General features: G+C 40.8%; 1 protein-coding gene across 3 annotated transcripts in view; it reads right to left on the reverse strand.

The window, feature by feature from the left end:
* KIAA0319L (KIAA0319 like) overlaps positions 1 to 17362 on the reverse strand; it is a 199257-nt gene that overhangs the window by 113296 nt on the left and 68599 nt on the right. For all 3 annotated transcript variants that reach the window (XM_069756828.1, XM_069756827.1, XM_069756829.1), the window contains exon 4: positions 12006 to 12505. In XM_069756828.1, coding sequence (XP_069612929.1) covers positions 12006 to 12505 — 500 coding nt within the window. The remainder of the gene's footprint in view (positions 1 to 12005; positions 12506 to 17362) is intronic.

A 17362-nucleotide genomic window follows, 5' to 3' on the forward strand; every position in this document is an offset into this window, starting at 1 on the left:
AAAGTGGGGGGGGTGTCATTTACTATTTTTTTATTTTGATCACTGAGATAGGTTATATCTCAGTGATCAAAATGCACTTTGGAGCGAATCTGCCGGCCGGCAGATTCGGCGGGCGCACTGCGCATGCGCCCGCCATTTTGCAAGATGGCGGCGCCCAGGGAGAAGACGGCCGGATGGACGCCGGGTAAGTATAAGGGGGGGAGATTAGGGCATGGGGGGGGCATCGGAGCACTGGGGGGGGGCATCGGAGCACGGGGGTGGGGGCATCGGAGCACGGGGGGCGGGATCGGAGCACGGGGGGGCAGCCACACTCCGCCCACGCACTTCCGCCCGCTCCCCCGCACTTCCTGCTGCAGCAGTTCTGCACATCAAATCGCAGTAAAACCCGCAGATATATTTTTGATCTGCGGGTTTTACTGCGGTTTTGACCTCACAATGGAGGTCTATGGGTGCAGAACCGCTGCGGTTCAGGAAAAAGAAGTGACATGCTCCTTCTTTTTTGCCGCAGCTATTCTGTGCGGCTTTTTAAACGAAATTCCGGATCATGTGCACAGCAGTGACTGTTTTCCATAGGGTTACATTGTTATGTACCCTGCATGGAAAACAGCTGCGGAACCGCAGCGGCAAAACCGCTGCGGTTCCGCAGTAAAAAACGCACTGTGTGAACATGGCCTAATGGTGCCAACCTGACGGTGTCTGTAATTAACTAATCCCTATAGGCTTGAATGGCTGACTTTGATCCTCAAAAATGGATGGTATATAAGTCATGCACGGAGCTTAAAGGGAAGGTGCCATCAAAAAAAATTTTTTTCAGAAATTGTAAAAATGTAAAGAATTAATGATTACATTTTCTTAAAAAATATTATCATTTGTTTATAATTTAGTAAAATATGAAAAATAATTTGAAAAGTTTTGGAATTTCCACTTTTAAACACTAGGGGGAGCAGCTGCTGAAATTTCAGAAAAACCTAGTGTACAAATAGCTCACATTACTGCACTGCAGTAATTATGGGCGGAGTCTGCTGACGTGTGTGATGTCTCCTCTCCTCTCCTTCTGGGTGTTTGCTAAGGGATTAGAGAGGATGATATTCAGGAACCCAGTGAGCAGCCATTTTGTTGGTGACTGCAGAGTATGGCTGCCGTCACACTATCAGTATTTGGTCAGTATTTTACATCAGTATTTGTAAGCAAAAACCAGGAGTGGAACAAATAGAGGAAAAGTATAATAGAAACATATGCACCACTTCTGTATTTATCACCCACTCCTGGTTTTGGCTTACAAATACTGATGTAAAATACAAACCAAATACTGATAGTGTGACGGCAGCCTTATACTGACAAGTAGACAGTCACCAAGGATGGCAGGCAGCAAAAGGATTCTGGGAGATATGTGGTGGAGGGAGCAGGGTGACAGCAGCACAGAGTATTTCAGGAGAGCAGTGTGCTGGTCTATGGGGGCCCCCTGTTCGGTGTGCGGAGCAGCCAGGGATTGTACATAGAGCGCTGTCTTTTATACACATGGATGGACCGTCTGCTCCACAGAAATCCAGAAAACATTTCTGCGGATTGATGGCCTGATCTGATCCAGACTTTGCATGCAGACCCCATTCCCCTCCTCAGATTCTGTCTTCCCCATCCTGTCCTGGCGATGTTTGAAAGCGAGGCGACAGGCGAAGTACGGGGTGACGCTGGGAAGGAAATGTAGCCATATAGTAACGATAAAAATGAGACCCCTCTCTTCAGCTGCCTGACCAACCTTCCCCTGACTACACCTAACTGGAGGTCATGCTGTCCCCTCTATTACCCCACACCCGCGTGCAGGTGCTCAGCCAGAACCACCAGAGAATGGGTCCGCTTTCTGAAGATAATACTGCCATAGTGTTCTCACATAATACCGCCATATAGATCACACATAATACCGCCAGTGTTCTCACATACCACCATATGCTTCTCACATAATACCGCCATATAGATCACCCATAATGCCGCCACATAGATCTCACATGTATTGTAAATACTCGGCCAGAATAAAGTCCTTTATTAATCTTTTTTATACCATACCGAACGCATCATCCTCGACTCCCTCATCGCCCACAACAAAAATAATAAACCACAATGGGGAAAGACACGCAAGGGGGAGAGGAGTGCATAAGAAGAGGATTAGATACTGACTGCTGAGCCGTGTATCTAATCCTGTCCTGTGTGATACTGTGCTGCGCCGTGTATCTAATCCTATCTTGTGTGATACCGTACACAGGACAGGATTAGCTACACAGGACTAGATTAGCTACACAGGACAGAGGTAGCAGTGGTAGGTGGTATATAGAGGCTGGTAGCAGTGGTAGGTGGTATATAGGGGCTGGTAGCAGTGGTAGGTGGTATATAGGGGCTGGTAGCAGTGGTATATAGGGGCAGGTAGCAGTGGTATATAGGAGCAGGTAGCAGTGGTATATAGGGGCTGGTAGCAGTGGTATATAGGAGCAGGTAGCAGTGGTATATAGGGGCAGGTAGCAGTGGTATATAGGGGCAGGTAGCAGTGGTATATAGAAGCAGGTAGCAGTGGTATATAGGGGCAGGTAGCAGTGGTATATAGGAGCAGGTGGCAGTGGTATATAGGAGCAGGTGGCAGTGGTATATAGGGGCAGGTAGCAGTGGTATATAGAAGCAGGTAGCAGTGGTATATAGGGGCAGGTAGCAGTGGTATATAGGGGCAGGTAGCAGTGGTATATAGGGGCAGGTAGCAGTGGTATATAAGGGCAGGTAGCAGTGGTATATAAGGGCTGGTAGCAGTGGTATATAGGGGCAGGTAGCAGTGGTAGATGCATAAGAAAATAAAAACTCTGTACTTACCTTCAGTCCTCTCCCAGGAAGTGCTGAATCATGTTCAGGGCAGAGCAGTGTGAGGATCTCCCTGCTCAGAACAGGTCGGCAGTGAGCAGTGATTGCAGCCTGTGCTGTAATACTAAGTACAGGCTGCAATCACCGCTCCTGGCTGCAGATACTCACCCCGAACCTCTCTTCCCAGCAGCAGCTTCTCCCTGGCAGCTCCTGCTATGATCGCACACACTGAGCTGTGTGTGCGATGACAGAGGAAAATAAAAAACAAAATGGCCGCGATCTCCTCTCACAGCTGTGACGTAGCAGCTCAGTGGGCGTGCCCAAGTCACAGCTGAGAGGCAGGAGAAGCGGTCGGAGCCCGACTGTTGGCTCCTATGCCCATGGCTGCCGTAAGTGAGGTGTGCAAGTGTCGTGCCCAGACACTTACACCCACACTAATGAAAATGGCGGCCTCCAGTGGCAAAAGTAAAAATGAATAAAAAAGTATTAAAGTAGTACATTTACTTTTGTATTAAAAATAATTGATTATATAATCAATAATTATTAATACAAAAACTAAAATCACGGCACCCTCCCTTTAATGAAATAGACACTGTGGTAGATCAGCTCACTCAGATGTACACAGAGGAAGACACAGGAACACTGTCTCTAAGTCCTTCACTGGTTTATTATGTACATGCAGCATAAACTATGGTGAAGTAACAATAAACACAGCCCTTTGGGCAAACAGGAAAACAAAACAAGATGGCATATCAAAGTTCATACGTCTGTGGGGATCTGCCCGTTCAAGGTTACCAAAACAAACGGTTCAGTTTCGCACCAACACCACTCTGGAGTTAGCCTCTCCAGACCCACTGAACACCTAATGACTCCAAAGGCTGGCTATTAGTGATGAGCAAATATACAGTCATGGTCAAAAATTTTGAGAATGAGACAAATATTAATTTTTCCAAAGTCTACTGCATTATTTTTTCTAATGGCAATTTGCATATACTCCTGAATGTCAGAGTGATCAGCTTAACAGCAACTACTGTACTTGCAAAGTCAATATTTGCCCAGAAAATTAACTTTAACCCCCAAAACACATTTCAACATCATTGCAGTCCTGCCTTAAAAGGAGCAGCTAACTTCGTTTTAGTGATTGATCCATTAACACAGGTGTGGGTGTTGATGAGGACAGGGCTGGCGATCAATCAGTCATGATTAAGTAAGAATGACATCACTGGACACTTTAAAAGGAGGCTGGTGCTTGGTATCATTGTTTCTCCTCAGTTAACCATAGTTATCTCTAAAGAAACACGTGCAGCCATCATTGCACTGCACAAAAATGGCCTAACAGGGAAGAGTATCGCAGCTACAAAGATTGCACCTCAGTCAACAATCTATCGCATCATCAAGAACTTCAAGGAGAGAGCTTCCATTGTTGTCAAAAAGGCTCCAGGGCGCCCAAGAAAGACCAGCAAGCACCAGGACTGTATCTTAAAACTGTTTCAGCTGTGGGATCGGACTACCAGCAGTGCCGAGCTCGCTCAGGAATGGCAGCAGGCTGGTGTGAGTGCTTCTGCACGCACTGTGAGGCGGAGACTCTTTAAGCAAGGCCTGGTTTCAAGGAGGGCAGCAAAGAAGCCACTTCTCTCCAGAAAAAACATCAGGGACCGACTGATATTCTGCAAAAGGTACAGGGAGTGGACTGCTGAGGACTGGGGCAAAGTCATTTTCTCTGATTAATCCCCTTTTTGATTGTTTGGGACATCTGGAAAACAGCTTATTCGGAGAAGAAGAGGTGAGCGCTCCCACCAGTCTTGTCTCATGCCAACTATAAAGCATCCTGAAACCATTCATGTGTGGGGTTGCTTCTCAGCCAAGGGAATCAGCTCACTCACAGTTTGCCTAAAAACACAGCCATGAATAAAGAATGGTACCAGAATGTCCTCCAAGAGCAACTTCTCCCAACCGTCCAAGAGCAGTTAGGCGCCCAACAATGCCTTTTCCAGCATGATGGAGCACCTTGCCATAAAGCAAAGGTGATAACTAAATGGCTCATGGAACAAAACATAGAGATTTTGGGTCCATGGCCTGGAAACTCCCCAGATCTTAATCCCATTGAGAACTTGTGGTCAATCATCAAGAGACGGGTGGACAAACAAAAACCAACAAATTCTGGCAAAATGCAAGCATTGATTATGCAAGAATGGACTGCTATTAGTCAGGATTTGGTCCAGAAGTTGATTGAGAGCATGCCAGGGAAAATTGCAGAGGTCTTGAAGAAGAAGGGTCAACACTGCAAATATTGACTTGCTGCATGAACTCATTCTAACTGTCAATATAACCTATTGGTACCCATAATATGATTGCAATTATATTTCTGTATGTGATATAAACATCAGACAAACACTAATAAAAACCAGAGGGCAGCAGATCATGTGAAAATATAATTTTGGTGTCATTCTCAAAAATTTTGGCCATGACTGTACTCATTACTCGAGATTTCCCAAGCACGCTCGGGTGTCCTCCGAGTATTTTTTAGTGCTCAAACACATCCACAGAACATCACAACACTATATACTTATACCCGTGCCATAATAGCAATTATACACTAAAATAGTTCCATATGAGTGACCAGTGCTCTGTGGAAGAAAAGATGTGGACAAAACCACTATCAAAGGACAAGGGCAACCACAACCAAAGTATAGACCAGTACCAGGTAAGACACCAAGCAGAGAGTAGGTATAAAATGCCTTTATTATGATTGGCAAATAAATATATTTTCAAAACGCAATTTGTGCGCACAACAGGACAAAGAAAATTATTAAACTAATAATGTAAAAACAATATATATATATATATATATATATATATATATATATATATATATATATATATATATATATATATATATATATATATATATATATATATATATATATATATGTATAAAAAATAAAAAAAGAAAGATGGTAAGGACTGACCCAAAAATATATAAAGGTAGGAGCGACCCCTAAAAATAACCACAAATATAAATATATCGCAATACACCCTTAAAATGACCACACACAAATATAAATATATCGCAATACACACATAAAATACCCGAAAAATAAATATGATGCCAAAAATTAGTGATGAATAATGAAAGGCAACAAAGAAAAAAGGGAGATAAAATATAAAAAAATATATAAAAAAGAAAGAGGAATTCCAGAGGTAGTATATGGGAAACAACCGCCCTATCTAAAGTGCAACGTGACAATAATAAAATGTTTTATATAAAAAGTGCACAAATGGAAAAACGTGCAAAAATGAGTGATATTTGCATATAAATTATCAGTCACACAAAATTGTATAAGACAAAATGAATTAGTACAAAATAGCAAAAGACCAAAAGGTGCACGAAATGGCGGTACATATAGCCTCAACTAAACCATCCGGCCAAAAAATATATCCTGATGTCAGCAGACAATCAGCTGAATAACCAAGTAGGGCTACAGGGAAAGTGTCATCACATAGTACAAAAGAAGTGTAATTGATAAAGAAAAGCACACCATGCCTATAAATAAGGTTTTCTGGTTGGACCTTATTTATAGGCATGGTGTGCTTTTCTTTATCAATTACACTTCTTTTGCACTATGTGATGACACTTTCCCTGTAGCCCTACTTGGTTATTCAGCTGATTGTCTGCTGACATCAGGATATATTTTTTGGCCGGATGGTTTAGTTGAGGCTATATGTACCGCCATTTCGTGCACCTTTTGGTCTTTTGCTATTTTGTACTAATTCATTTTGTCTTATACAATTTTGTGTGACTGATAATTTATATCCAAATATCGCTCATTTTTGCACGTTTTTCCATTTGTGCACTTTTTATATAAAACATTTTATTATTGTCACGTTGCACTTTAGATAGGGCGGTTGTTTCCCATATACTACCTCTGGAATTCCTCTTTCTTTTTTATATATTTTTTTATATTTTATCTCCCTTTTTTCTTTGTTGCCTTTCATTATTCATCACTAATTTTTGGCATCATATTTATTTTTCGGGTATTTTATGTGTGTATTGCGATATATTTATATTTGTGTGTGGTCATTTTAAGGGTGTATTGCGATATATTTATATTTGTGGTTATTTTTAGGGGTCGCTCCTACCTTTATATATTTTTGGGTCAGCCCTTACCATCTTTTTTTAATTTTTTATACATACATATATATATATATATATATATATATATATATATATATATATATATATATATATATATATATTGTTTTTACATTATTAGTTTAATAATTTTCTTTGTCCTGTTGTGCGCACAAATTATGTTTTGAAAATATATTTATTTGCCAATCATATATAATAAAGGCATTTTATACCTACTCTCTGCTTGGTGTCTTACCTGGTACTGGTCTATACTTTGGTTGTGGTTGCCCTTGGCATTTTTTAGTGCTCGGAGATTTAGTTTTCCTTGCAGCAGCTGATTGATTTACATCTGTTAGCCAGCATAAGTACATGTGGGGATTCCCTAGCAACCAGGCAACCCCCACCTGTACTTAGGCTGGCTAGTAGATGTAAATCATTCAGCTGCGATGATGAAAACTAAAACTCCGAGCACTTACAAATACTCGGAGGACACTCGAGCGTGCTCAGGAAATCTCGAGAAACGAGTATATTCGCTCATCACTACTAGCCATTTATATCCTAGACCACACCCTGGGGTGGAGATATGGCGAACAACCTCCCACCCACTCTATGGTTGCTCACGTGAACCCAGCCCATAAAATGGCCGATTAGCCCCTCTCAACACATAATGTGCTGGAGCAAACGTCTAGGTTTCAAATCACTGAAGCTAATAGCCTCAGTGAAACATATCTCCCCTCTAGTACTGTACCACACAGACTTTATTACAGACACAGTACAGTCCACTTTTGGGCACCACATTTTAAAATAGACATCAACAAACTGGAGCAAGTTCAGACAAGAGCGACCAGAATGGTGACTAGTCTGAAAACCATGTCCTATGAGGAACGTTTACAGGATTTGGGAATGTTTAGCTTGCAAAAAAAACGACTGAGAAAAGACTTAATAGCTGTCTACAAATATCTCAAGGGCTGTCACATTGTAGAAAGATCATCTTTATTCCCATTTGCACAAGGAAAGACTAGAAGCAATAAGATGAAACTGAATGGGAGGAGACACAGATTATATGTTAGAAAAAACTTTTTGACAGAGTGATCAATGAGTGGAACAGGCTGCCACGAGAGGTGGTGAGTTCTCCTTCAATGGAAGTCTTCAAAAGGAGGCTGGACAGACATCTGTCTGGGATGATTTAGTGAATCCTGCTTTGAGCAGGGGGTTGAACCAGATGACCCAGAAGGTCCCTTCCAACTCTACCATTCTATGATTCTATGACATTAAAAATATGTGTGTGTGAGTTGTATCATTTATCTCTACACATCAATGTGTTGTCTGTTTAAAAAGTGGACATTGAACAGATGAGAAAAAGTGAAAGACCGATGCATCATGAATGCCATACAATAGCTGCTCATGACACGTTGATTTAGCTACCAGCTATTCCATCTGATCCTCACATGGACATGATAACAGAACATAAGACACCTATAGGATGAAACATCAGCCATGCACCTCTCACGGTGGATTATGTCCTGTGAGAATAAAAGATCAGGCATGTTGAAATGAACATACTCGATCCTTCCTTCCCCTGACATCTGTCAAGCTTACACTAAAGCATACACATTCAAGTATATGCCGCTTTTTCAAGTATAGTCGCCTAATGCCCTCCATTTGCCTAAAGCTGCCTCCTTTTCTTAGATCGGCATTTTGTTCCTCTGACTTCCAAAATGGCCGTTGCAATGGCATGGCTCAGTCTGAAGTCTAAAACACTCCTCTCCTGCTTACTGTATTTTGTGCTGTTGATCGGAAAAGAAGAGGAGGCATGGTTTAGACTTACCACTGCACTCCCCATTCCACAGAGGTGGTCATAGTGGATGTAGAAAGGAAGGCCAAACTGAGTTGAGGAGCCAGAGGCAGGACACCAGGTAGGGTGATTACATAGGAATAATGTAAAGGCAATTTTCACTATAAAGGTGGCGGGTTGCTGCAAGGATTGAAGCAAAGCGTTGTGCAATCATATGTGATGAATACATTTTTTAAAACTAGCTATAAGTCTATAGGAAAGCATTGAGAATCTCCTTTAATCCCTTACTTACGAAGCCAATTTGCAGCTTAATGACCGGGCCAATTTTTACAATTCTGACCACTCTTACTTTATGAGGTTATAACTCTGGAACGCTTTCACGGATCCCACTGATTTTTTGTGACATATTCTACTTCATGATAGTGGTAACATTTCTTTGATATTACTTTCATTTATTTATGGAAAAAAATGGAAATATGGCGCAAATTTTTAAAATTTAGCAATTTTCAAACTTTGAATTTTTAGGCCCTTAAATCAGATATGTCACACAAAATAGTTAATGAATAACATTTCCCACATGTCTACTTTACATCAGCACAATTTTGGAAACAACATTTTTTTTTTGTTAGGAAGTTATAAGGTTAAAAGTTGACCAGCGATTTCTCATTTTTACAACAAGATTCACAAAACCATTTTTTTTAGGGGCCACATCACATTTAAAGTCACTTTGAGGGGTGTACATGGCAGAAAATACCCCAAAGTGACACCATTCTAAAAACTGCACCCATCAAGGTGCTCAAAACCACATTCACGAAGTTTATTAAACCTTTACGTGCTTCACAGGAACTGAAGCAATGTGGAAGGAAAAAATTAACATTTAACTTTTTTTTTTTTTTTTTACAGACATTTTACTTCAGAACCAATTTTTATTTTATTTTCACAAATGTAAAAAGAGAAAATGAACCACAAAATTTGTTGTGCAATTTCTCCTGAATATGCCGATACCCCATATGTGGAGGTAAACCCCTGTTTGGGCGCACGGCAGAGCTTGGAAGGGAAGGAGCGCCGTTTGACTTTTTCAATGCAGAATTGGCTGAAATTGAGATCGGACGCCATGTCGTGTTTGGAGAGCCCCTGATGTGCCTAAACAGTGGAAACCCCCCACAAGTGACACCATTTTGATCTAGATGTGTGGTGAGTACTTTGAACCCCCAAGTGCTTCACAGAGGTTTATAACGCTGAGCCGTGAAAATAAAAAATCTTATTTTTTTCCTCAAAAATGATTTTTCAGCCCGCAATATTTTATTTTCACAAGGGTAACATTAGAAATTGGACCCCAAAAGTTGTTGTACAGTTTGTCCTGAGTACGCAGATACCTCATATGTGGGGGTAAACCACTGTTTGGGTGCATGGCAGAGCTTGGAAGTAGTGACGTTTTGGAATGCAGACTTTGATGGAATGGTCTGCGGGCGTCATGTTGCGTTTGCAGAGCCCCTGATGTGCCTAAACAGTAGAAACCCCCCCATAAGTGACCCCATTTTGGAAACTAGACACCCCATGGAACTTATCTAGATGTGTGGTGAGCACTTTGAATGCCCAAGTGCTTCACAGAAGTTTATAACACAGAGCCGTGAAAACAAAAAATATTTTTTTTTCCACAAAAATGATTGTTTTAGCCAGCAATTTTTTATTTTCCCAAGGGTAATAGGAGAGATTGGACCCCAAAAGTTGTTGTCCAATTACTCCTGAGTACACTGATGCCCCATATGTGGGGGTAAACCACTGTTTGGGTGCACAGCAGAGCTCAGAAGGGAGGGAGCACCATTTGACTTTTTGAACGCAAAATTGGCTGGAATCAATGGTGGAGCCATGTCAGGTTTGGAGACCCCCTCATGTACCTAAACAGTGGAAACCCCCCAATTCTAACTCCAACCCTAACCCTAATCACAACCCTAACCTCAACACACCCCTAACCATAACCCTAAGCTCAACACACCCCTAACCCTAATCCCAATACTAACCATAACCCTAACCAACGCACCCCTAACCCCAACCATAACCCTAATCACAACCCTAATTCCAACACACTCCTAACCCTAATCCCAATGCACCCCTAACCCTAATCCCAACCCCAAATCTAACCCTAATCCCAACCCTAATCCTAACTTTAGCCCCAAATCTAAGGGTATGTTTCCAAGGGGAAAAATTTCTGCGCTTTGGACGCAGCAGATACCCCGCTCCGCCCAAAGTGCCTCCCCCTGTTGTACGCGCGGTGATTCCAGATGTGTTCACAGAACACATGCGGAATCACTGCATCATATTCACAGACTGTTATTTATCTTGCGGAGACGGAGCATCTCCGCAAGATAAATAGACATGCTGCGGTCAGGAAAGACGAGGTCTGGAAAGATGTCTCCACTATGCTGCAACATCTGGACGCTGCGGCTGTACGCAGCATCCAATCCGTAGCAAATTCTGAATGAATCCTTAACGTGGAAACATACCCTAACCCTAATTTCAGCCCCAAACCTAACCCTAACTTTAGCCCAACTCACTTTAGCCCAACTATAACCCTAATGGGAAAATGGAAATAAATGCATTTTCTTTATTTTATTATCTTTCCCTAACTAAGGGGTTGATAAAGGAGGGGTTCATTTATTTTTATTTTTTTTTTGATCCCTGTGATAGGGTTTATCATAGTGACCAAACTGAACCAATAGGAAAAATCTTGCTATTGTTGCAGAGGACAGAAAAATTAAATGGCAAATTGTGCTTTTTTTTTTGCGGCCACCGTTATACGGTTAATAACGGCGAGCGCAACCCGGGGGTCGGTAAAGACCGACCCAAATCATGTTCTCTGGGGTCTCGGCTACCCCCGGCAGCTGAGACCCCAGAGAAAATCCGACTCGGGGGGTGCTATACACTATTTCCACAGCGACGTTCGGCGCTGTGTTTTAGGTAACTACCGCCGCTAAGAGGCGTATCGGTGGTTGTTAAGGGGTTAATGATAAAAAAATCTTAGAAATGTAAAATTGCTTGATAAGGCTTGGAAAGATGCTATAGAAGAGTAATACTACCAAAAGTTCAGGGATAGCCATACGATAAAAGAGTCACTGCTTGTTTGGTGCTTTATCCAAAATGATTTGTAATGTGTAAAATTAAATGAGGTGCAAAATATTGTTACTAACTAGGAACATGAAAATAGCCCATATCCCAAATTTATTATAAGAATTCACTTACTTCCGCTATTTTTTTTGCTCTTAAGTCATCTTGGGGTTTGTTCTTTGATAGCGGTCTTTGTCCTTTCAACCCATTTTCTGGAACTTGTGATTCTTTTTCATCTTTTCCATCACCCAATTGTCTTTTATGTCTGGCTGGCGCCCCAGTTTTCCACCATTCCCTGTGAAATTTTTCATCTCTTTCTTCTGAAGTATCTGAAAAGTGGCGATACAGTGAAGTCTGTGATGAGCCTTCCCTAAATATTTCCACAAAGAGAGAGTCTCTAGAGCGCATCTTAGTTGCCATACAACTTTGCGGAGTCCTACAGTCAGCGAGGACACATGTGCCCTTTAACATCCAGAACACATTGCAGGAGTGGTTTTGACAGCAAGAATCATGGCAGGAGTAAACAGACTGGAGGCCGTCAGCCACCGTCCAGGAGTGAGTATGATTCTTAGTCCTCAGACCAAGCCCAAAGAAAATTCTACCTCTCTGACATAAAGAATTGCTTTGGCCGGCATCTATGAAAAGAAAGACATGGGAGAAAATTAACACCAAATTGTTGACAACGACAGCCATTCAAGGAACCATACATAACATTGCGTATCTGCTGTGCATTTTGTTGCAGGAACTTCTGAAACTGTCCCATTCATCTGAAATAACCACATTCAAATGAATTAAATAGACTTTCTGCAATAAAATCTGCAAAGTGTGAATTCACCCTTAGTTCAGACCTTAATATGATGTTGGTTCGAACTTTCCAGCAATAACAGTTTCCTCGCTTTCTAGATTTTGGAGGGTTTCTGTGGGAATTTTTTGCTTATTCGTCTAAAACAGTGTTTCTCAACTCCAGTCCTCAAGACCCACCAACAGGTTAAGTTTTAAGGATATCCTTAGTACTGCACAGGTGATAATTTAATCACCTTCTATAGCATTAATTCCATCACCTATGCGATACGAGGGAAATCCTTGAGGACTGGAGTTAAAAAACACTGGTTTAGAATATCATTTGTCATGTTAGATGAGAGGGCCTGGCTCACAATCTTCGTTCCAGTTCATCTCATGAGATTTCAATGGGTTGAGGTTAGGGCTTTGTATGGCATGCCTTGTGGACATTGTTTTGTGCACTGGGGTACAGTCATGCTGGAGCAGAAAAGAGCATCTGCAAACTGTTCTGACAAAATTGGAAGCATACCATTGTCTAAACTGCTCATGCATTCAGTGGACTAAATGGGGCAGATCAACTCCTGAAAAATTGCCCCATAGTATTATCTCTCCTCCACCAAACCTTAACCCCTTTGCCTTTGGGCAATTTTCCATTTTAGTTCTTTGCTCCCCTTCTTCCACGAGCCATAACTTTTTTTGTGTTCCCAACCATATAGCTGCATAGGGGTTTGTTTTTTGTGGGACGAGTTGTAAGTGTGAATGACACCATTCATTCTAAAATTTCATGTGCAGTGAAATTGCAAAATAAGTTCAATTCCAAAATAGTTTTGGGGGATTTTCATTTACCATGTTCAATATATGGTAAAACTGACCTGACAATATGATTCCTCAGCTCAATATGAGTACGCAGATACCAAACATATTGTTTTTTTTGTGTTTGTTTGTTTTTTTAAGTGGTGAAAAAAAATGTAGAAATTTGCGTGTATATATATATATATATATCAGAAAACAAAAGAAGAAAGGAGCAGCACAACCCCCCACACCAACGTAGAGAAAATCCAAATTAACACATTCAGGTCCGCTATAGCAGTCCGAGAGAGAGAAGGAGGTGCTATTTGCATGAAAAAAAGTCCATATGAATCCAGACAGCAAAGAAGAATCGCAAATGCACTCACCAACTGCAGTTAGAAGCGCTCTTGTGTAGCGCGAAACGGCCGTCGTCTCGTTTGCCGCACTCCCTTTGGTCATTTCCCTCTCCCCCGTGCCGTGAAGATGTCCTGCTTTGTGTTCGAATAAACACCTTCAACTGCAGTTGGTGAGTGCATTTGCGATTCTTCTTTGCTGTCTGGATATATATATATATATCTACTATATAAAGCGGAATGTGTGTATGTGTGTGTGTGTGTGTGTGTGTGTGTGTGTGTGTGTGTGTGTGTGTGTGTGTGTGTGTGTGTGTGTGTGTGTGTGTGTGTGTGTGTGTGTGTGTGTGTGTGTGTGTGTGTATGTCCGGGATTGGCATCTGCACCGTCGCAGCTACAGCCACAAAATTTTGCACAGTCACACGTCTGGACCCCGAGAGCGTCATAGGCTATATTGTGAGGCGAAATTTTAACCCCGCACGTTCCAATTCACCAAACAATTTTGCCCCTATCTACACAATGGGGAAAAAAGTGAAAGGAAAAGTGTTGGAGGCGTCATAGCTACAGAAACAAAATTTTGCACAGTCACACGTCTGGACCCTGAGAGCGTCATAGGCTATATTGTGAGGCGAAATTTTAACCCCGCACGTTCCAATTCACCAAACAATTTTGCCCCTATCTACACAATGGGGAAAAAAGTGAAAGGAAAAGTGTTGGAGGCGTCATAGCTACAGAAACAAAATTTTGCACAGTCACACGTCTGGACCCTGAGAGCGTCATAGGCTATATTGTGAGGCGAAATTTTAACCCCGCACGTTCCAATTCACCAAACAATTTTGCCCCTATCTACACAATGGGGAAAAAAGTGAAAGGAAAAGTGTTGGAGGCGTCATAGCTACAGAAACAAAATTTTGCACAGTCACACGTCTGGACCCTGAGAGCGTCATAGGCTATATTGTGAGGCGAAATTTTAACCCCGCGCGTTCCAATTCACCAAACAATTTTGCCCCTATCTACATAATGGGGAAAAAGTGAAATGAAAAGTGTTGGAGGCAAATTGACAGCTGCCAGATGTGAACAAGGGGGACTTAAAGAATGAGAGCGATGGCGCAAAAGAGTATATACCGTACAGTTGCTAAGGTGGGGCCCCGACATGAGATACTCACCACACATGGGGATATGAACACACACACAAAATGCGCCACACACTACCACGTGCTTGAACACATATTACCCTCAGCACACATTTCACCACACATACACCAACCTCGCCACATAAAAGTCGAAACACAAAAGTCACCGCTCAAAACTCGCCACGCGCAAAACTCACCACATGCAAAAACTAGGCTCACGCAAAACTCGTCACATGGAAAACTCGCCACACGCAAAACTTGCACACGCGGAAAAATTGCCACATGCACAAAATTTGCAACACATGCAAAAGTTGCCTCACACAAAACTTGCACATACTCAAAAGGCACCAGACATAAAACTCACCACGCGCAAAACTCGCCATGCCCAAAACTTGCTGCACACAACTTGCTACACTAACCTGTCACATGCAACTCGACACACAAAAAGTTGCTACACGCATGTTGCCACACAAAACTCATCTCACAAAAGTCACTACATGCATGTCGCCACACACAACTCAACACACACAACTTGACAAACGAAACTCGCCCTAAAACACACACAAGTCTGGTATTAGCCTTCAAAAATAAAAATCTGATTAATAAGCAGACAAACTACAAGAGCAACAAATGTACCATATAGGAAATACAGCAGCTGTCAGTCACATGACCTGTCTATTATGTGTATGTGTGAGCTAATATATACTGCCAGTGGGATGGCTTCCTGTTGGCTGGGGATTTATCAGGCTGCCAATTTAGCTTACAAATACTGAGGTAAAAATACTGAGCAAATAACGTGTTAACGAGGTCTAATACAGGAGATCACACAGGTATATACTATATACAGGAGGAGATGACATACAGGTATATACTATATACAGGAGGAGATGACACACAGGTATATACTATATACAGGGGAGATGACACAGATATATACTATATACAGGAGAGATGACACAGGTATATACTATATAGAGGAGGAGATGACATACAGGTACATACTATATACAGGAGGAGATGACATACAGGTATATACTATATACAGGAGGAGAAGACACACAGGTATATACTATATACAGGAGCAGATTACCTACAGGTATATACTATATACAGGAGGAGATGACATACAGGTATATGCTATATATATAAGATGACATACAGGTATATACTATATACAGGAGGAGATGACACACAGATATATACTATATACAGGGGAGATGACACACGTATATACTATATATATATAGAAGGAGATGACATATATACTATATATAGGAGGAGATGACTTACAGGTATATACTATATATAGGAGGAGATGACATATATACTATATATAGGAGGAGATGACATACAGGTATATACTATATATAGGAGGAGATGACATACAGGTATATACTATATACAGGGGAGATGACACACAGCAGGTATATACTATATACAGGGGAGATGACATACAGGTATATACTAAATACAGGAGATGACATACAGGTGTATACTATATATAAGGGAGATGACAAACATGTACTGTATATACTGAGGTGAAAATGAGAGGTGTGAGGTGAAAATGAAAAGGTGTGAGTGCAAAATGAGAGGAGTGAAGGAAAATAGTGTAGTGATCGGAAAATGACAGATGTGAGGTCGAAATGACAAGTGTTAGGGGGGAATGAGAGGAGTGAGGGAGAAAATGAGAGGTGTGAGGGAGAAAATGAGAGATGTGAGGGGGAAAATGAGAGGCGTGATGGGAAAATAAGAGAAGTGACGTGCTATAACTAACCACAGATATTTACTATGCCCAGGCAACGCCGGGCTCTTCAGCTAGTATATATATATATATATATATATATATATATATATATATATATATATATATATATATATATATATGTATGTATGTATGTATGTATGTATGTATGTATGTATGTATGTATATATATATATATATATATATATATATATATATATATATATATATATATATGTATGTATGTATGTATGTATGTATGTATGTATGTATGTATGTATGTATATATATATATATATATATATATATATATATATATATATATATATATATATATATATATATGTATATGTATATATCTATATATATATGAAAAAAAAATTTTATTTTGTCGTCACTTTCCGAAACCTGTAATGATCTCATTCAGGATCTGAAGTTTTTTTTTTTGTTCTCTGAGCTGACGTTTTTTCTGATACCATTTTGAGGGAATCACAATGTTTTGATTGCCTCTTATTGCATTTTATTACAAAAAAAGTAATTGATTTTTTTCTCTTTACGCAGTATACTGATCAGATTGATTTATATTATATTTTGATACATCCGACATTTCTAAATGTGGCAATGTTTTTTTTTTATTGCTTTATTTTTAATGAGGCACAGAGGGGGTATTTTGAACTTGCGTTTTTTTATTGTGTTAAT

The sequence above is a fragment of the Ranitomeya imitator genome, chromosome 3 (genome assembly GCF_032444005.1).
Source record: "Ranitomeya imitator isolate aRanImi1 chromosome 3, aRanImi1.pri, whole genome shotgun sequence".
NCBI classification, from domain to species: domain Eukaryota; kingdom Metazoa; phylum Chordata; class Amphibia; order Anura; family Dendrobatidae; genus Ranitomeya; species Ranitomeya imitator.